Here is a 24235-nt window from a genome sequence, read left to right on the forward strand (position 1 = left end):
TGAAATCATAATACCTATCATTTAAGTGTACTGAAATAATGTTCGCTAATACACTGATTATATACTTGATCATTTGCATATTATGAGTAACTAGATACAGTGTTTTAAAAATATTCATAGTTATGAACCAAGCATTCTCATCCCCGTTTTTTTAAACAATGAATTTATTAAAATTTTGATTTTCCAACATTTTTGAATCATCATAATCTCTGTATATCTTTCAAATCTATTGTTATGGACCTATTATCCTTAGTATCCATACTTAAAAATTTAGAAAACTATGAGTTTGAATTTCGAAAGAAGTCATCTGCAGGTTAATATAATTTATAGGGGAAAAGAGCAATTTTAATTTTAAATACATAATCAAATTAATATTGCCACTGAACATTTATTAAATTGTATACAAATTCTAAGTACCTATACATCAAGTATTTTAAAATATTGTACTTATGGATACATAAAAGTTAAAAAATCAAAATATGAATATATATAATTTATCATTTGATAATAATACAATTATATAATACCTACTATTGAAATAGTTAATTTAATTATATTAGATTTGATAATAATATATTTATTGTTAAACGAAAATATTATGTGGGTGACCAATGACCATGCTTGACAAATCATCCATTTAGGTATAAAGTAAGAAAATATTTTTTAAAAGTAACTACTAAATTTCTTGTTTATTGCAATACACCGCGTAGTATGTAACATTTTATATTTATAATGAATTTATAAAGTTTACCTATTAAGATTTTACTCACAAGTAAACAATACATTTTTCTAGGCCCTCCCTATAAAAAAACTTATAATGCCTTCTCGAGCGTTTCTCCTATATTGGTCAATGACGTGCACATTTTTTTCTCATGGTAGCCAGAGTAGAATAGTATTATAATCTCATTATAAAAGTCTATGAGATTTAAGCGTTATTCGAGGGGAAAATAACTATGAATAATTATATGGTTGAACTTCTCAATCGTACAGCTCCCATTGCTCCCAACCTCTTACAAATTGTTTTGGATCACTTTCTATTAAATCTTAAACGAAGTTAAAGAAATAAGTATTAAATAAAGTACTACATAATTAGAAAGAATGTTAATATCATAGATTTTAAGTACTTGAAATTTTACAAAGTACCTACCAATCAATGGTAAGTAGATACTACATACCTATATTTTATTTTAACGAAGTAAAATTGTTTTTAAAGTGATAATTTTAATTTTCATTAATATTTGTAAATTACTTTATAAAACTAAATAATCTTTTCTAGGCTTTTAAATTTGAAAAGCCATTATATTAGGCATCACTCAGACTTTCCGAAGTTGCTATGATACGTTTTTATAAAATAATAATTTAAAATATTTTTATTTGTTCATCGTCATAAGAGAGGGAAATTATATGAAATTCTAATTACCCCCTCCGATACTGCTTGATAATGTTGTTAACTGGACAACTGGCATCTTGATTTTAACTATTTGTTTTCAAAATCCAAATTTTCATGCAAACTACGTGATTGTTTTCTTTACAAATAACTATATTTTATTCGTGCTTATATCTGTTACCGTCAATATCGACAATAAGTCCATTTTTAGCACAAATTACTATAATCATCATTGTGTTATTGACAATAACTATTTCTGTTAGGTACATTATTTATTTCTGTATGCCATATGGCAATCTGCTTATGCATTTTAGAATCTGAATATGTACTCTCACGTTGATATGTTGAAAAAATTCATCGAATTTTTAGCAAGTATGACGGTACCAAAATTATATCATTATCAGTATTCATTTGTAAGGACCATTTTTGTAATATTCGCACTTCTCTCCAGCCTCTTTCCTTTCATCACAGGAAGAAGTGGTAAGAAAACAATTAAAACCAAATAATAATAAAAATTATCATAACCGATAAGTCGATAATCAGCTTAAGAAATACCGATAAATTAGATTGCTTATAAACTAATCAGTCAATTACAAAGATATATACCGATTATATCTACCATGAATGGTGTCCTCCAGCAATAAGTAAGTACTGAAATCGCTGAAATGTTTGACATTAACGGTAACTATTATATTCTTAATAATGTTAATATGTTTTATGTAATATTCATAATTTAATATATGTACACGTGAAATACATTATCTGCAATATACATATATGAACACGGAACGTTTTGATGAAAATACATTATACTGCAGGCTTATAAGGTTTTAAATTTGTTCTATTTGTAGTTATAAACCATAATTTAGCATAGGTACACTATAGATACAGTCTATTAAAATATTTTAAATTGTAAGTAGTGACGATGTAACGATTCTGTTAGAGCTATAACAATTTGAATGTAATTAAAAATTGTATATTACTATACTATTTATATGTCAAATAATTATGCAGACTAAGTAACTGCTAAAATAAAAAAAATTGCATAATATTTAACAAACACCTATCGCGTGGCTCAAGTAACATTATACACTCTGTGGTCATTACATGACATTGATATGTTATATCTTCCTGCCAGTCAATTAAAAACCATATCTTAAAAAGCAACATAATTATTATGAGCAGATAAAATAATTATTAACTATACGGTTACATATACTTGTACTTATAACTATAGTCTTTTTATTTCATTTCTACAAATTTACCGAGTTTTCAATTGGTAAAAATGTCAATGACACTAAAGATACGATGCATCTTTATATTAAGACTATATTATTTTAGAATTTTTTTAGTTTTTACTTCTTCATTAAAAAGAAGAACGTATAGAATGTATATTTTATGTTTTAAATACTATTTTGTTGAGGTAGGTAATACAATTTCTATAATTTATTATAGTATAATACAAACTGTATTTTTTACAATTTTATTAAAACTACAGTTTCTGTATTAGGAATATGATCGAATTGTATACAAAGTTCTTATATCTCAGCCATATTTACCCCTGACAATATAACTATTTTATTATATATTTTAAGTCAAATTATTACAAATTATATTAATATAGTGACGACTGACGATGTGTATATTTAAATATTTTAATTTAAACATATATGTTTTGGAATGGGTACAACTTACTTTATTTTCTGATAAATTCAACGTTATAGATTCACAAGATATAGAAACACAGTTAGAATAAACTGATGAGTGATGACTAGACTAGTAATGTCTATAGGTATATAATGTAGTATAGTAGTAAGTAGTATACTTGTATAAGTATTAATTAATGATAGAAGTACAAGAATTGTTTTATTATTTATAACATAAATGTATAGGTAGGTAGGTACACTTTGTTGCATTTTCAATGTGTGCTATTTACTATTTCAAAATATTTAATACATTTCGAGTGGAGTACAATTCACGTGAAGATAATTAGTAATTAGTAATCACAACTAATATAAACTTTAAAATGAAATTAATTATAGAATACATTTAAATCTTGCAATATTACACAAAGATAAGTTAAATTTTTATGTAGGTGGCTGTATAAGTAATATAATATTTTATAATGATTACCAGTTTTTTTTTTTGAAGTTGAAATACTAATAACAGATCAAGTTTTATACATTGACTAAAAATTATTCATTCAACCACATATTTGACTTCAAGATTCTTGAATAACAAGATTTATCTGAGCAGCATTTTATAATATATACTTATTATGAACTTGAATTTTCAGATAGTTTTTTTTTTTTATGAAATATTAAGAACAAAATAATAAAATTTATTTGAAAAGAGCCATTATTGCGAAACCTGTAAATCGTAAGTATATTTAATATATTCTCTTAATTATACTAAAGACCAATCGAAATATATATATATAAATAGAAGGTAATTAAAAAATAGGAATTTATTTTCATAAATTAATTGAAATAAATAATATCTAAAATCAAATAAAACGAATTATTAAAAATAAAAGATATGTTGATGATTATTCAATTGTATTTAGCTTAGGAGGATAAACTTATTTTATTGGTATACTGGTATAGATTATTTTAAACTAAAAATTCACTCCATTAAAATATGAAAACGTGGTGTTTTAGTTTTTTTTTTATAAATTATAGTTTATTAATAAAAATAATAATTTCTAAATTATCATAGCCCATATAATATCTTTAAAACCTAGTTATTATCATAAATTATTCCTGGTATTAAATGTTTAACTTAAAAAGCTAGTTCGAATTTCAATGTAAAATTAACCTATACATAATTTCAAAACAATAAACTACTATTATAATAAATAGTTAAGGGTTCTTTTGATTTGAAAAATAAAAGTTCGCATCTCTACAGAATACTTCATAAATGATGTACAAAATCTAAGTAGGTACCTACTTGATTTCTAAATAATCTTTTTAAAAGTTCCAGAGTTTAGAATTTATATAAATGTATAATTAAAAAAAAAAAACAGGGATGGGCGTACTTGTTAAATCACTGCGTAAAAAAATAGATGCTCATAATATTATAAGAAAAAAGTTCTGCTCAAGTAGGTTGAAGAATGTGCACCAATGAGTTATTTAATTGTTTGATTCTTATATGTTCAGACAGGCTATTATTTTTTTCAGTTAAAATTTAATAAATATGCGCTGAACAGGTTACGCCCATTTTTTTTTTGTCGCATACATGCTTTATTAGTGGTTTATACTCGATAGACTATATCCAGCATCACAAAATAATAACTATATAATATATAAACCAGTATATAATATAATATTATATTTATCTGTAGTTTTAAGTTTATACGTCGTAAAATGGTCTTAATATTTAAAAAATATTTTTTTTCTTTTTAAGATATATAGATTTAGATTAATTTAAAATATTATCTATATTTCTAAAACAATACAAAGTATCATAATTCTTATTTATTTTTCATTGAGGTTGCGAAAAAAAAATCTATAAATAATAATAAGTTATGACCATACTAAAACTGTAGATATTACTAAATTGCAAAATAATTCTATTGGTAGGTAATCTATTTAATGAAACAAATTATGAGTCCTCGTAGTGTTAATCAAATAATTGATTAACTAAAAGATGACAACACAATGGGTTTCGATAAAATATTAATCAAACTTTTAAAGTAAATATAACTAAAAATATTTCAAATCTATTAATACATCTACAAATTTTTATAACTTTATCTTAAATAATTGTAAATTTAATTCTACAATACTAAATTCCATTGTATAAAAATAGAAATAAGCGATTTTTATAGTGAAAATTATAACATTTAATAAACTGTTCGATTTTAGACCCGGTATGAGTACCAAAGAGGCTTTTTATAATATTACTAGATAAATTAATAACATGAGAACATGAGCATTTAACATGAGAATGAAAACCTTGAAAATTGTATAGATCTTGTTAAAGCATTTGATAGAATCTACGTTACAAAACTTTAAGGAGTTCAAAGATTTTTCTATTAAATAAGTTTATAAAAAATTTGCAATTCTTTGGGTAATAAAGAATATGGAAAGGTAGGTAGGTCAGTAGGTATAATGTGAATCACACTAAAGAAATTAAGGGAAGTAAGGTATATAAAGATTTTTGAATTATCTTGATCCAAAAGTAAAAATTCTTTAAATATAAATTTAAAAAAAATAATAATAATACTAAAAAAGAAACGTGCGAAAAATATTAAAAAGCAAATGGTCATTACTGAATATTGAATAATTTTTATAATATATCATATTAAACGTTAATTATCAATCTCTAGTATTAGTTTAAGTTATTAATTATCATCAGTTTTTTTTTTTAATCTAATTTTTATTTCAATTAGTTTGTATGTATTTAATAAATGTGTTTAAAATACATGATTATCGCAATCTGTTAGTGTAATAAATTATATTATGATTTATGAGTTTATGACTATTAACTCCCTACTTGCATAGTTATTATTTGTTGTACATAAAGAAGGTAGATATAAATTTAAGAGAAATTATTGTATTGTATTTATTTATTTAAAAAAAAAGTAATAAACAATTTTCGATCCTATGTTTTGTTTTTATGAGTTTGATTAATTTTATTTATGAGTCAATCAATTATTTTGATAATTTATATATGTATTATATTTAACACATATTTTTTAAAATAAATAATACGAGCTGACTGTATATAGGTACCATGGCGTTCAAATACCACTAGTGGTTATAGTTCCCTCTGTATAAGCATTAGTCGTATACGACACATAACTATAAATAGTATCAACTGTATACTATATTGTCTATTTGTCTATATCATATTATTTTATTAGTTTAACTGACAGATAGCCTAATAACAATTTATTGTGTATTTGGTATTTTTATAATTATTGCATTATTATATTTTTATTATTTCTAACAGTTATAAATGATACAATTATTATTAGGTACGTATAATATTAGTTAACTAAACTACCGTTAAATTATATAACATAATATAATAAACATATTTATATTGCTTCAATAATAAAGGTGATATGATACAACAATAATGTTAATTTAAAGAAGCCACTACAAATAAAATAAAAAATTGCTTTATACCATTACAGAAGACAACGCGATAATGCAGACAAGCAGGTCAAAGTAGCCATTATCCTGGAATCTAATCCAAAAGGCAAAAGTATCAATATCGGAATAAATATCTACAACGAAAATTTCATCAAAATTACACGGATCAGATTAATGACACAGAAGTTTTCTTCGTGGTGTTGAGTTATTATTTTATATTTAAGAAGATCATGAAAACTTCTTTAAATGTCTTCTGGGGTCGCCTAACTGAGCTTGGGATAAGTAAGATATTAGAGAATTATTCAGTTTGAATAAATCATAATGGAAGCGTTTATAACCTTTATAAGGTTTTATTTGGTGATGTTTTTATATGTCGAAATATTTCAAATTGAGAGGACGTAATATATATTACTTGAAACATAGAAGGAATTACTGTTAATTATTTGACGAAGTAATTCGGATTTTTAGGTTTGAGTAGTTGGCTGAATCCACCAGTTGAATACTATGTGATCATATTAAATTCAAAAGCAACTTACATAAATGTATAAAAAATTAAAAGAGTACTCTATTTTAAGAAATAACGTGTCACGATATTAAGAGAGGTCATTGTTAATTGAATCGTTTGTTCAAAGCCAGTCAATTTATGAGGATATGAGAAATCCAATTCTGTTGGCAGTTGAGGTATATAATATATACTTAGAAGTTAGAATAACTATGTAAAGATTGTGTAAAAGCTAGGAAGGATGCATATATTATTGAAAGCGGAGCAGTTTTTTGGTGTGTGTGAAAACATATAATGAATGAACTTGTATCCTTCTCCAGTTCCCGCACAAGGTAGGTACCAAATTTGTTTTAGTACGTTTAAAAAGTAAAATTTATCTAATATAATTATTTTTGTATTATTTTTTCTCCATACTGATTTATTGTAATAAATGTAAAAAATTAAATCTGTAGCTAATATATTCACTACAGCCTAAGTTGATCGATAAAAAAAATGTTTATTTATTATTTAATGCTACTTTAATTTAAAACAATAGAACATAAAGATATTATGTAAAAGAGGTAGTTATAATTTCAAGTATTTCATTTGTTTCATACCAGATGTTTAGCATGATTTTTACACGTGATACTCAAAATATAATAAATAATTTGCATGTGATCATTTTTATTATTTTAATATTGATGTTTTGCCAATAAATTAAACATAATATCATAATATATTATAATGCATATTTTATGAGTTTGATTTCATTAACTGTCATTCGACTTAATTTATTTTATATTAATAATTTATTACTAGCTTATGTTTAATATTAAAAATTATATTATTAAAAATTTATTCTCAGATAATAATAACAATAATAATATATGTATACTATGAACTATATAGCCATAAAGGTGTTAAAAAATGGATTTAATCATCTAAATAACATATTTAAACATATACTCATATTTCAAACTGAGATGGTCTGTCAGCCTATAATAATTATTAATTATACTCTTATTTCTAAAAATATTTTATTTTGTAGGTATTCAGTATTTATAATTCAATTAGTATTTTTTTTTTTTTTTGTATTATAGTAATATGAAAAGTTGGAGTATTTAAAATTATAGATTTTGTTAAAAATGTACATAATAATTTACATATTCTCGTGATTTTAACAAAATATAAACTTTAATTGTTTAATAAACACAAATGATATGAATGTTTAATTGGACTTAAAATAATTTAAGAGGAACCTTGTATTAATGATTAGAGTTAGACTCAGAACAAAAATTTATCGATGTAAATAAAAAACTTAAAAGTAGAAAGTATTAAATATCTAAAAATAGCTAAAACATTTCAATTTATTATAAATTAATACATTTAAATATTTTGTAAAAATTAAAAATATTTATTATTAGAAGTATTATTATTATTTTTTTTTTTTGAACTACGAAAAAAAAATTGATTTTCTCAAAAACTGAAAAGTATAAGTAAGTATTCTCGTTTTCTCCGATTATTTTGAAAATATTGATAATTTTTTTTTTAGCTCTTAAAGTATACCTACATGGTGAAATACTAACCAAATCCAATGTGTTACTAAATATCATGCTTAATGTTACGGTATTTTTTTTTTCATTATAAACGATTTATATTATAAGAGACATCAAAATACAAAAAATCACAAATCATTGTAAAGTTAATACATTTATCGAATTTAAAATGCTAATCAGTCACGTGATCATATGGAATTACACGTGAATAAATACTGCCATTGAACTTTTACCTACAATTTAACATAACCTAAATTTTTTTTTTATTATCATTGCTAAACGATTCAATAATTATTAATAGGGGAATAGTACCTAATAAGTGGTATGTTTTCTTTATTATATTAATTCATAACAATAACAATACATATTCAAAATAAATAATTATAGACACATTATATATAAATATACAAGAATTAAAAGTCAAGTTAACGATTAAGCTTTAAATTGAACTTCGGTGCTTTAAGTTTCAAAAGTTAATTTACTTTATACAATGGAATATTTAATAATCTTTGAGGACGCTACAGTAGAGTATTAAGAGAAGGTGAAGGGTCATGATCCACTCTTGAACTGGCTAACAATATCATTTTCATATTTTTTTACTGTTATTGTAAATGTGTTTGCGCTGTATTGAAGTGTGTGATGCTTTATAATTAATGCTTTAGAAATCTATGTTAGGTAAACAATTTCTTGAGACTAACTTTGATAATTTTTATTTAATTATATTTATCATAATATAATTATATAATATCATGTCAATTATTTTAAATAAATTAAAGATTTGTATTTTACTATAATTTATAACCATTTTATTAATTATACACAAATATATAATAGCTAACAACATTTTGGGGTGTACCATTTTTTCACTTAAATTCCACTCATTCAAATTTAAATAGCTAAACTTAAAATGTATAAGATATTACTAATTATTTAGTCATTCAAAATTTGAGTTTTATAGATCGATAAATAATCTAATTTAAAATACAAAAATCAAAACTGTATGCTATCATTAAAAAATAATAGTAACAACAATAATAATAAACTTAAACAATGTTAATGATACGAAATTATAAAAAAGTAATTTGTTCTCAAGACCGTTCTCTTACAATGCTATTAAATTAAGAAAAGCAATTATTTTTAAAAATGTTAAAACTTTAATATACCTATAATTAGTGTGTGACCTATCAAAGATAATTTTAATATGATTACCTAGTTAACTTCTTTAACTTTATCAATATTTACAACGTAAATTATAAATGTTATTAAAAGTAATAGATTTAAATTTTAAACACAAGAAATAAAAAAATCTTTAGTTAAATAGATTCCTTGTTTTTTAAGTCTTAAAATGTAACCGTTCAGCAAAATCAATTTTGTAATGTTAGACTTAATATTAGAATTATTATGATTATTATGATCAAACTTAAATGTACTATGTTATCTAAATTCTATGGCTTATCTAGGTTGTTAATTTATTACCTATCTAGCCTTTTATTGATATTTTAATTTTAAAGTGAACTATAACACTTATATCATGTAATCTATTAATAATATTATTATGTTTATTATATTACATTTTTTATAATGTTCATTATTATATTTATAATTTGATAATGCTGATTAAAATTAAAATATTAATAAAAGAAAAGCTCATATGAGATGATCTAGAATCTAGATAATATTTTTAACTTTAAATTTGATAATTGATCAATTCACTATAATAATATAAATAACCTAACAAAATAACAAAACATCTTGTGGGTTCGTTATCCTATTAATAGTTTTCGTAATTGGGTTATAATAAATATTGCTTATCTTCGATTAAGTAGCAAAAATAGAGGATAATCCTTATAGTTTTTACAAAGAAATAATAATTAATTTTTTTATTACAGTCAATAGTGAAGTTGAAATAAACATGGATATTAGCTGCAGTAATTATTACCTATAGTTAATAGTTACTTATTAGTTATTAGTAAAATAATTTATGTAACTATTCACTATTAAGTTTATAATTTTAAAAAAACTATCTTTGATTTTCACTTAATTTAACAAATTACATTGAATTGAACTAGTCAGAACCAGGTTCATTCAATTGTTAGTGAGTGTTTTAGCAAAATATGGAAAACATTAGGCATTTTTGAATTAATTTATTTTATAGTTTATAGTTTATGTTTAGATTATACATCAATATAAACTGTCAAGGTTGGTGATTTATGCCACATACATAATTTTTTTTTTTTTTAGATTTCTAAAGAATACATGTATGACGTATTGATATTAAATAATTTTTAATGTTCGCACTTATGTTTAAAATTGTAACTTAATTACTCAAGATAGGTACCTAGCTTATAAGTTTTATTACTGAAAATTGAGGAAAAAATGTGAGAATATAATTTTTATAATTAATTGACGTTTAAAATTTAACGGCATTAGATATCCTGAAAATGTATAAGCAATAACGATTTATATTTAAATAGTTTGTGTTGTTTTGTAATTATTCAATAATATTAATTACAGAAACATGAAATATCCGCTGTGGTTTGAACAATCGTTTACTAAACACAAAGAAATTTTCAAAATATTTAGAGTAATTTTAAGCTATTTATAGCAGTATAAATACAAAAATTTGTTTATGAATTTTCAACTACAAAATTTTCGCAGTTTGAAATATTTCATAAAAATTTGAATTTTAAACGGTTTTAAGAAAAATATTGTGACTAACGATTTTAATTTTTTTTTTTTTAACCACTATAAGAACAGCTAATAAGAAATATTGTTAATAAATAGCACCAAAAAAATTGTTAATTATGCCTGCTTCAATATCTGACTTAAATTTAGGTATAACCTCTTTTTGCAATTTTGCAAATACACTTAAAAATTAGTAACAAATAATAAGATTCGCAAAATATTTTTATAGGTGGAAGTATAATAATACCTTGTATAGAAATATTTAAATTTAATGAATGTCTGAAACAATGTATATAAAGTACATGAAGTTATTTTCAGTAAAATTATTATAGAGTAGTCATTTTGAATTTAAATTGAAATATAATTATTTTTATAATAAATTTTTTTATTTTTACTTTTTATATATGTATTGAAGTAACAATTTTTTTTTCATCATTTTGGTTATAATGAATTATTTTCCTTCGTTCCCTGAACGTCATTATAAACGGTTCTTACAGTATTTATTTAAACACATAAAATATGTATAATTTCTTAACTATTTAAATTTGTTTCTTTAATTATTATAGTTATAATAGATATTAATTTTATAGTTTTATGTAAAATGATAATAAAATATTGCATGAACGTGATTACCTTGGAGACAGACGCATGTGCAGTATTTGTAAACTCAATGTTTTATTCTATTTGACACAAAGCTTACAATAAATATAGGTATTCATTTTTATTGTGAAGGAATTACCAAACGCTATATTCGTTATGAGTGTTATGACTTATAAATCATAAAAAATGTATAACTTGCTAATTTTTAATTATTATATTTAATGAGAGTACAAAATATTATTCAGAATTAAAAATCAAAGGGCAAATAAGGGATCAATAACAAAATTGAATTGTATTTATTTTGGCATACATATCCTAAAAATTAAAAATAATTATCAATAGGTACACATATATCATAATTATACGAGTACCTATTTTATGAATTATAAACGTAATTTATCAACTATCGCTAGAAGGTTACCTATACAAATTTAAATTCTCATTTACGCGTTATATTATAGTATGTTAATTATACTGTAAAATTTAAAATTACCTTTTTACAATAAAATATAAATATTTTAAATGTATTAATTTAGTGATATATTATGATATGCTGCAGTTGGTAATTACTAATTAATAAAATATTAAATAACAATATATACTATGTACACATAATAACTATTGTATAATCAATGACATACTCAAATTTTAGTGAGGGAGGTTGATTTTTATACATTTTTAGCATTAAGAAACTGCTACTCTTCATATGTTATCTTGTATTATAAAGCTATATACAACAAAACAAATTTGAGCTCAAAAAATAATCAGTTAACGAATTTGTAATGTTGGTTTAAATTTAAAATATACATTTTATAACAATTTGCTTAATACTTAGTATCATATTTAAAAGTAAGAGTATTACCCAAGGAATTTTGTATTAAGCTTTAATTGATACATTCATATTATGTAAAATATTTCACTTTAAAATTTAAATATCAATAAAAATTAGATGTCTTATAGATAATATGCTTGACTTTAAATTCAATATAGATTATAGGTACGTACACGGTACACCTACTAAATGATTTCTACTGAAGGTTCACACACTAATTATACACTCATTAAATAGATTAATAATTCTTTAATGATAAATGATCATCTAAGTCTATTATGGTACATTGGTACCTATTTAGTTTACATATTTTACCGCATAAAATCTACATTTAATACCTATGTAATTTTTCGAGGTTCGGAGGTTATGTACTAAAAAAATAGTCATCTTCACAATGTAGATGTTACTATACTTTGATAGGTTAACTTTTTTTGTTAAGTAGTCTTTAATTTGACGTTTTTTAATGGTTAGATTTTAAAATATATATGATTTTTTAGCTTTATTTATTTCTTTCCGAACTTTTTTTTGACCGTTGCAGTTATCAGGTTCAGCATATCTATCTAATAAGTATCTAGATCCAAAGCCGTAACTGGTGGGTCCAGGGGTCCGGACCCCCCCCTCCCCTCCATAATTTTTAAAAGTAGAAACATTTTTAATGTAAAAATGATAAGTGTGTAGTATTTATATTTAAAAAAAAATGTTGGGCCCCCCCGTAATTTTTTTCCATTTACGACCTTGACTAGATCTCATTGCTATAGCTATAATACTCCAATACTACCGAATAATTTATACACTAATTCCTATTATATTGAATACATTTACCAATCATTACAAATTATTTTAATACGTTGTAAGTATGATCTTATAATATTTTATTTAAGCACATTAAAAATCAAATGTTAATTAAATGTTTAAATTTCCTTCAGTTATATGTTATTATTTCTACTTATTTAATGGTAGGTTTGTACATTGTACACCTACTTAAATGTTTGAGGCCTACTACCCATTAAGACCTTAATATTTTAAACGTTGAATACCTACAAAATATCAAAAACAAAAATTTCAAATTAAATTATAAGTACCTAATGACATTTTAAAGTTATATTTTGTCTGAACAAATCAATAATTAAATAAACTATTATAATAGGTATCAAGACAATTGTATCTTAAATAATGTGAAATATATTAATTGAATTATTTAATAATAAAATGTTTACACAAATCATTTCAATAATAAATAAAAATAGTGTATTATAATAAAAAAATATTTCAAATTTTAACTAGACACCTAAACAGACAACCAAAATTGTAATAGTTCGCTATACCCAAAATCGTTATATTATTCTTAGCAGATCCATGGTGATTATATCCATTTGTTTATAATTTAATTTATGTATTAAATGTTTCAATATAAACTTAAATTTAATTTAATAATTATAATTAATATAAATTAATTTAGATTCATTAAATCTATTACATAATTTTAATACCTATAGTGATTGTAATGATTTTAGTCTGTATAATACGTATGTAAATATTGTTGGAGATGCCTTAGAGCTTGAACTAGCATATTGCACATGAATAAGACGTGATTATTATAATATCCTAGAGGTATTTCTATATAATTTAACTTTAGACAAAGTTTGTGTTATAAACAGCTGACGATGAGATTTATACGATCATGACTCTGGGTCATGATTTCAATGTCTAGATAAAAATTAAAGCATGTTTTTATTCTGGTGGGGATCTATAAACCTCGCTTAACTCCCGGATCTTTTACTTATTTACTATGTCACAAAGATGATAATTATCATGAGCCAATAACAGTAATGCCTAATATTATGTATAAATATTATAATTGTTCTAAATACCTAGGTATTGGTAATGTACCTACTTATAACTTATAAGTATTTGATTGATACGAAAAAAGTAAATAATAAAGATAACAATATTCGAACCTCTAATAATTAACTTATACATCCATAATATATATACATTTAACTACTAAGTATAATATTATACTTATATCTTTGTAGTATTACTAGTATCTAATGTGGTAAAATAATATGTAAGTAGATAATATATAGTAGTATAAACATAAATATACGTAATTTTAAAACGAGTGTATGGTGAACAATTACTAATAGGTAAAACGCTATTTCCTTACTTAAAGTTATTTTTAATTTTAAATAATATTATGTTACTTATATAGGTTGAAAGTGATTAACCTCTGATATAAAATATATGCATTTAAAAAGTTAAACAAGTATACGTTTAAATGTTTCTATTCCATTGCAATTTTATCTCAACTGTATCAAGCTTTTGAAGGTTACCTTGATTTCTTACTATTTTAATAATCATTACCTATACAAAGAACTGTTTATTAATAGTAATATTATGTTAAACTAAGGTGCCTCATTATTCTCATGATAGTTATAAAGATATGTTAAATTTTAAATTAAATGTTCTTTTTTTATATTTAAATCAATAAATCCTATTGTCTCTGTCTTATTAATGAATAAAATGGAAAATTTTTCGTTTAGAAGAAATACAAATCTATTTTATTTTGTTATTTTTAATATTAGAATTAATTGATCTATTATAATATGTTAACGGAAAAAAAATATCTTGAGTTCCACGTATGATTCTTATCATATTATTATTTAAAAGCAAATTGAGAGCGTTTTAAAATTTGAAATTTTTACTCTTAAATTGTATTATATAGTTTAATTTACTTTAATAATAACAATGTAGAAAATAAGGTAACGCTCTGCTGTATAATAGATATAGAATAGGTAATAGATGCGTACAATTTGAATTTAATAATATATAATATCATTGTAAACATAAACGATTCTGAGCGAGTGGAGAAGATCTATCATTTTTATCATTTTAATCTATCATATTTGACAGTAAAAAAAAAATTCAATTGTTAATAAATAACTTAATAATATTTTAAAAATCATAACATATTTAAAAAATTATAATAATATAAATACTTAATGAATATTTAAAGTGGGTATCTAATATTATTTGTTTTTTGATTATGACAAAATAAAGAAATCATTTTTGTAGAAAATTATAGCAAAAATTCTATTGTTTATTGTTTTTTCCTGATTATTAAAAAAAAAGTACTGAGAATTTTTTTATCAAAACCTCGGTATAAAATAATAATTGAAATATGAAATTTTTATTGCACAACTAAAAAATCAAGTAATCACTATTCTAAATTAGGTTTAACAAAATATTGATTTAATAAGTACCGGAATATTTTTACTTTTGTCACACCCCTACACTTAAATTAATAACTAGATCTAATTTACTATTAGAAACCATTTCCACAGTTAAATGTCTATAATCATTTTTACTGCTCTGCTCTACAGTCACTAGATATTGTCGATATTACCTGGATAAATTTGAAATGATTAGTAAATACCCTAAATTTAACACAAATCACTTTCAAGGGTAATGTTGTATAAGGATAATGTTGAATTGTAGAGCACCAGGAAACGTAAACATTACCCGGACATTGAGCATTACACGTAACTTAATGTACTTACATAGCTATATAATATAAACACGTAGGTATTCATATTAAATATATGCTAGGTACTTTAATTTTATCAGAATGTGATCATTTTTAAATTTTGAAGTTAACGTACCGTTTTTGTCACAACTGCATTCCAAATCATCACTAGGTTTAAAATCAGGATCGTCTTCATCGAATATTATTGATTCTTCGTAGTCATTAAACACGGAACGATCAGATTCATCACACACGGTCCTCATTTTTATAATTAGTGTTATGTTTAAACCTAAAAAAAAATTTACTTTATTAATATGGAGCTTTTACAATGATACTGATATTTAAGAAGACTTTAACCACGATAATATTGACACTAAAAACGAGGTTCGGTCATACACATTTTAACAGTGCTATAATAATTTTAGTAATTCAAAATGTTTACACAATATAATATCCAAAAGGGAATTTAATTTAGGACTTAGGGTTTTTATTTTTTTGTAAAGATTATTTTAAAAAAAGTTATAAAATCTTAAACTTAAATTATTTTGTATTATATACAATAACACTCGGTCTATTAAAAAAAAAATAAGAACGATACACCTTAGTTAATGTTAAAAAAGAAAATATTATAAAAATGTATGTAAAATTAAAATTAAATAAGCATTTAGAAGATGCCAATGCACTATTTGTTTTCTCTCTCTGGCCTATGCGGATCATAGACAAAACGCATTTACACAAAATCATTTTCTTAGAGTAAAATCACCCATTACAAAAACGATAGAAAATAATATTTTTGAGAATATGATACATCAATTTGTCTAAATATTGTTTCAAAACAGTTTAAATATAATTAAAATTAAAATTAAAGTTTTATTTTGAAAGTCAAATACAAAATATAAAATATAAAATCGATATGTCACACCCTCAATAATTTTTGTAATAAGTGATTACTCAAAAATCATAAAAAAAGATTTTAGGAGAAAGTGTTTTATCTACATTACACATGTGTCTGCAGAAAATTGCCTTGACATCCTCATTCCTCTTAGTAATATTTTAAAATTCCTGACACTTTCTTATTGTTTAACAAACAGAAAAGTCGTGCTGAAGGGTTATTTAATCATGCAATTTAAGTATTTCAAAAACGATCTCAAACTCAAATAATACAATAAAATTTCTCAATAAGAATAATATAATAAGGTTAGGTTCAGGTAAACTTCAGCAGCCTAATGTATTAAGATTGTATATTAACTAGATGACAAGTCGATTAATTTAGCACATTTTTATACAATTGCAGTTGCAATGTAAGTTGATAGAAACTAAATTATACAAAATTAATAAAATTAATTTAATTAAATGAGTGTAGGTAAATAATATATGCATGTTTTCAAACAAATCAAATGGAGTATGGACCCATATTAATACTTTTAAAGAAGTTACAGTAAAAGTAATTCAATAAACTAACAAATTTAAAAAGTCGAATCAATTCGTCTACCATACTTTTATGTGTATAGTTTATAAATTTAAAATAACATAATTAAACTGAACTTTTTACTCTGTTTGTTCATAAAAAGATCTACTCAAGTCTAAATAAATGATTTATATGAATTTGATCACATAAATTATATTTTATATTTAAATTAATTTATAAAATGTAATAAATTATACATTGATTCGTTCCTGGGGAAAAGAAAAGTATTTTCATCGATATTCTAATTTAAAATTGTATAAACTTAATTCTTTAATTTAAAATTCTTAAAATTGTATTTAGAAGTACGTATGTACAATTAAAATAGCAGCTAAGAATGGTTGTAGAAATATCAATTAGCGAGACAAAAATAACCAAACTTATCGTATATTAAAAGCCATACAATTTTTAAAAAATTCAAAAAATATTTAATTTTAGTATTTAGTATTTACTATATTTAAGATTTATTGTATGGAAACTACAATTACTACAATAATAAGTGTAAGGAAGTGCCTTATCTTAGAGTACACAGTTTTTATTTAATCTTAAATCACAGAAAATAGAGAATAAGAAAAAAATTTAGAAACTATTATTTGTGTGCTAAAAGTGATCAAAAACAAAATGTTATATTTGTTTAATGAATATTCTATATTTAGTTTATAACTGTATATTTGATTATTAGCTGAAATACTCAAACCTTCAATGAAATAGTCATCGAAGTAATTAATTATAGAATATAATATGAGATAAATAATTAAAAAATTGTAATAATTATAATAATAATTTATTATTCAAAAGCATATAATATGTTACTAATCTGTAAACAATTGATAAAAAAATTCAACTATAACAAAATATATACAAATATATTATAGGTATTACAAATTTTTTTAATTAGTAATAATAATAATATCTTACTTTGGTGTTGGCACTTATTCAAATAGGATGTAAGATGGAACTCAAAAAAAAATATAATAAAATATGTAATATTATTTTTTAATTATTTGCATAACTTGTCCGCTTAAATATTAACATAAATATTATAGAATTAACATGTAAAAAATATATTAAACTTATTTAAACAAAAAAAAACTAGAATATTAATACATTTCAAGTCAAGAAATATTTTTATGTACGATTAAATCTAATAAATAATCAGACGAGAGCACATAATATATTATATTATGTACAAGCGTTTGACTACATGAACGAGTTTTTTCGACTGCTCGCTTATACGAAAATTACGTATATTACTCGTATGTTAGATAATACAAATATTTATTTTTATCTCTGTATAATTATATCCTGCTATCAATTATTTCTTTTAATGTTTATTTACTTGTATTTTTAAATTAGTTAGTAAAGCTAATAGAGATAGAATAAATATAAATGCTTAATAGACACAAAAAAAAAAATTCTAAATAAAAGAGGTTAATAGTGATTAGTGATAGTAACATTTATGTATCAATATTTAATAATTATATCATTATTATGATAAAAAAATATATTAACATATTACAAAACATCATACTATATTATAGTTATTAGATTTGTATGAACAATATGAAATCAATAATATAACATAATAATACACTTTTATTTTAAATTTTTTCAGTAGTACTTTAAATATTTTAGTTTTTATTTATTACTTATTAAAATATATGATTATCAAGACCATTGTGTTCATATTTATACTCTTCCAGCTTCCGAGTTAAATAAAAATTCGATTTTGAATTCCGATTACTTTATAAATAATATAAATAATGGTTTGAATTAATTAAATTCGACATTTTTGTAGTAAATACATTGCATAAGCCTACTTAAATCGTAGTTCGCATGTGCATTGTACTTATAGAAATTATATTATTCAAATAATAATTAAAATTATATCTATAATTTAGAAAGAAAATTATGTATGACGCACACATAATGTACGTACCTATTTAAAAACAGTTAATAGTTTACTCTTATTATTTGAAAATTAATAGCAAAGATGTTATTTTTGTAGATTTTTACATATTTAACAATATAATAATATACATATTAAGTTTGCATGATTTAATTAACAATGACCGATTATCATTGGTGTTTTTTTTATTTTATACACGATATGTCAATATCAATATACCGCGTATTTGTCTCACTATTAAAATAATCGATTATCACTAAAATTTTACCCGCGCATAATACACATTGAATTGGACGATCATTAAACAATATATACACAGCAGTAGAATATGATATATTATATTAATATTTTAATCTCCCACTTCTCAGTCGTTTCAAACGCGAACAAAGAACACTTGCTTATTAACATAATATAATAATATGAATATACATTATATGTATAACAAGGTCTTTTCAAAGACAAACGTAGCAATTTCTTGTTTCCCCATAAAAATAGCAAAAAAATAGACGGTTAACCCTATTTAGATACCTAATATATAAATAAGAATACCTGAATACATACTAAAAATGTTGAGGCGTTGATACTAACATTTTATTTTTCAATGTAGGTAGATACATTTTAATATCTAATAAATTGTATTAACTATAAAATTTAGGTAATTATACAATAGTTGTAGGCTTTTACCTAGTTAAACGGCTAGTAATCAATATTTCATTAAAAGAAAGGGCAAATAATTAAGTGGTATGAGAGTATCTGATCAATGTCAACTTAACAATGAAGTATTTAGTATGTAATAAGTTTACATACGAGAAATAATTCACTGAGCAAAGATAGTCAACCTATAATATTATTAGGTACTAAGTTTATTTTATAATATATTTTAGATTCTGAACGGAGTGATGAAAATATTGATTTTACAATGATGTGCAGTGTTTTATTTTTTTTTTTTTTAGATTCTGAACGGAGTGATGAATGTATTTTGTATTTATAATGTACTATTAGTCGATAAAATTTTCAATTTTGAAGATGGTTTTAAATAGAAAATTGGATCTAGCTGGTACATTATACAGAGGTTAAAATAAAAAATCATCTGTAATTTTTTTTTTATAATTGGAGAAAAATGGAAAAACAGATATTTTTACGTAAATCCAACAAAATCTATTTTGGTTTTTTTATGTAACTCCCCCGGAACGAATAACTGTGGATACTTGAAATTGTCACTAAATTCTTTTATTAACATTTTCTGTTTACAAATTTAATACATTAAATATTATATTATATATTTAATATATAAATATTTTCAAAATATGTTGAATATTTGAGAAAATTTTTTAATTTTTTAGTTTTTTTTTCTAAAAATAAATTATTTGTTGGGTAGAAATACTTGAAAATTGTATACAAAGCTTCAAAACTCGATGGTCAAAATATTTTTTATAAACATTTAGTTAAAATTTTCACAAAATTTGTCAATATCCCTAAAAATTATGAAACTATTTTATACTTAGAAATGTATAAAAAAAATGTCTTTTAATAACATAAAAAATACTATATTTTCGGAAAAATTATATCAATTTACCTTAATATTAAAAGTAAAATAAATGACTTTAATATCTATACACTATACAGTATGTTTCTGAAATGGACGAGGTCACTTATGTATAGTTGTACTCACTGTGATGGCCCCATGAAATATTTTTAAGTTTATTTCTATCTTAAAATTTGGGTATTTTAAATTATTTATAGAATATTATCTTATGTGTAAAAATAGATATTCCAATAATATTTTTTGCAAAATTCTTAAACAAATCAAGATGTCATATCATTTTTGCGCTTATCGTGCGGTTTTTACGCTCGAATCGCCGACTAAAAAAAAAGTGATGTCACATCGATTTGTATCATTGAGAACACTGTATAAGATTAACAGTAGTAGTAGTTATATATTTGTTGTCATTTAACGTACATGATTAATTAACTCATAGTTTTACATTGTTGACTAATTAAAATGATGAAATAATAACAAAATTAAGGTTAACAGAACTTAAAATGATCAAATGCATTGCCAATTGCCATGTTATGTGTTTTAGATGTATTAGGTAATAAAAAATAATACATTTTGTTACAAAGACATAACATGGGCCATGGCCACCTCGCACTCCTGATTTTAATCCATGCGACATTTTCTCATGGGGTCTTATGAAAAAACAAGTTTATTCCAAAGAAGTAAATTATAGAATTGAACTTTTGATGAGAATTAATAATATAGCTGATATCAATCGTCAAACATCAAATTTGTTGAAATAAACGTTGAGTTCATTACATCGTTATTCGTTGTATGATAAAGTACATTGAAGTTAATGAGGGTCATATTGAACAACTTTTGTAAAAAAAAATTGATTTTCAAATAAAAGTATAATTTAATTTGATTATTTTACATTGTACAATAGGTAAAAAAATCATTCAAATTTAAGTAGTTTTATTGGACTACTCCTTCATTCAAGTCGACAGTCGTCAATAGTTATATTAAGTCCATTATGTATATTTAGATATATGTACTACTTATTTTACTGCTGTATAAATATTGCAAATTTAATTTTTATAAATAAGATTCTGACATGTCTAAGAATCTTAAGAAACAAAAAAAACCACATCATTGTAAAATCAATATTTTTTCTCGCTTAAAATCTACAATAATCAAATTAACATAAAAACGCTCGTCTAAACTTTTACACGAACGTCTCAAAAATAGGAGCATCAACTAAAAAATGACTGTCAAATAAATTCATAATATAGTTTTGAGTTTCGACTGTTATTTTATTTAGTGTCAAACTGAGTGCAATGATTAAATGTTGACAATTTTGTGTTGGTATATTTGTGAAAACTATATTTTATAAATATAAATAATATTTAAGAATCATCTAAAAAATGAATGTATACAAAGTGTAAACCATAATTAGGTACCAATAATATTGACAGGCATCAAAAATATGTCTGATTTAATTAATTTCATCTCATTGTGATGTTAAATGATCAATTATAGTAATAGTCGTAGCCCGTAGGCGTCCTTGTATACGGTCAACGCGCGTGTTCATTCAGTGACGACCGTCACCGATTAATCGTCGTTTTCGACTTATAAGGGGAATGCTCATCAAATTAATATGACTTATGATATGACGAGTGACGAGACACATGATTTTATAGTACCTAACGGCTAACATGTTACCCCGAAATTTTTAACGCACAAATAAGAAACCACTTAGGGCTCGCAATGACTACTCATCTTCGTTATAATCATTCATCTAGTCATCTGAATATCTGATGACATGCCGTACTCGAGGTTTATTTTTTACTTTATAAGTTTAAAATATTTGGTTTCAAGCCCATTGAACGTTCATTAACGTGATTTATGACGATACATTTTAAAATATTCTTACAGCTTCCTATATAGTACGGACAGGGGCTATTATACTATTTAAAATAGTAAATATAAAAAAAACAAATCAAAAACGAAAGGGCTTGCTCCACTTAGGGAAATAATTAATTCTACCCCTAATGATCTAATCAACCAATATACTAATATAGGTGATTTATTTCAACTATCTTACGACTGCACGTGTATAATACTATAATATTAACAAAACATGTTCATACTCATATATAATGTTTATAAGTAAAAGTAAAAGTAAATTAAATTAATAATTTATTGACACTATACAAAATAGCAATCAACCCCATTGTTTACTTAAACTTTAATTTTCCGCAATAAAAAAAATTGAATATTAACATTAAAAAAGTTACAATTTAAAATTTAAATAAAACATGGAATACATAGTAGGTAACAGCTCTGTTGTACAGTTGTAGTCGTTGAAGGTGTCAAATGTACATTAAACAGGAGTAGCTCCTTAGGTTGGACCAACTTAGTTGGAGGAGGCCAAGTCGCTAAGTCATAATAATATTCATAATATATTATCAAACTATAATATATAAGGTATTATTTAATATTATTATAGTTCATTTATACTTTTTATAACCATTTTAGTCATACCTCCCCCTCAAATAAATCCTAAATACACCACTATACGTGTTTATTAATAGTTCATAGTATAATATGTTTTTTGTTTTTGTTTTTTTTTATTATTATACACATTTTAGAAATATGGACTTAGCGGGACGTGATCTCTATAGATCCCATTGGAATCACCCCCAGTCATTGAATAAGTCACTACAATTGATGTGTACAATTTGAATTCATGATAAATCATTATAAATTTGTAAATGAAAACTGATTCTGAGTGGAGACGAGGAGACGGTCTATTGGTTGTTATAACTTATAAGTTATATTAATAATACTTATTTTATATTTATATTGCTAATTGCTATTATATATACAATATAAATAGGAAATGTCAAATGGCTGATAATTGATAAACTAAATAGTAAATATAGGAATTCTAATCATTAATGGCATGCGGTAAAATATAATAATTTTGTTAACATTTAACTTCAAACGCTTTTTAAAAAAATTGGTCCTACATAAATTATATACCATATACCTATTCTCAAAAACTTTAAACTGCTGTATGAACAATTTATGTATGATTTTGCATTTTCAAACGAAGCACAAGTTTTTATCAATACAAATACCTACTTTAAAAAATATATTATTGGGGGGTAATTTCAAATGCCTTTATATAG

At 23.2% G+C, this 24235-nt stretch overlaps 1 protein-coding gene across 2 annotated transcripts in view; it reads right to left on the reverse strand.

Annotated features, from left to right (window-relative positions):
- The window catches only part of LOC114119659 (protein pinocchio), a 35150-nt gene that overhangs the window by 9886 nt on the left and 1029 nt on the right, over positions 1 to 24235 (reverse strand). The window contains exons 1-2 of one of the 2 annotated variants that reach the window (XM_027981298.2): positions 18553 to 18699; positions 16306 to 16458 (exon numbers count right to left, since the gene is read on the reverse strand). In XM_027981298.2, coding sequence (XP_027837099.1) covers positions 16306 to 16432 — 127 coding nt within the window. In that variant the 5' untranslated portion in view covers positions 16433 to 16458; positions 18553 to 18699. Of the gene's footprint in view, positions 1 to 16305; positions 16459 to 18552; positions 18700 to 24235 lie in introns of those variants that run through there. The other variant, XM_050201098.1, reaches the window with a different exon arrangement.

This window comes from Aphis gossypii, chromosome 2 (genome assembly GCF_020184175.1).
Source record: "Aphis gossypii isolate Hap1 chromosome 2, ASM2018417v2, whole genome shotgun sequence".
Classification (NCBI taxonomy): Eukaryota; Metazoa; Arthropoda; class Insecta; order Hemiptera; family Aphididae; genus Aphis; species Aphis gossypii.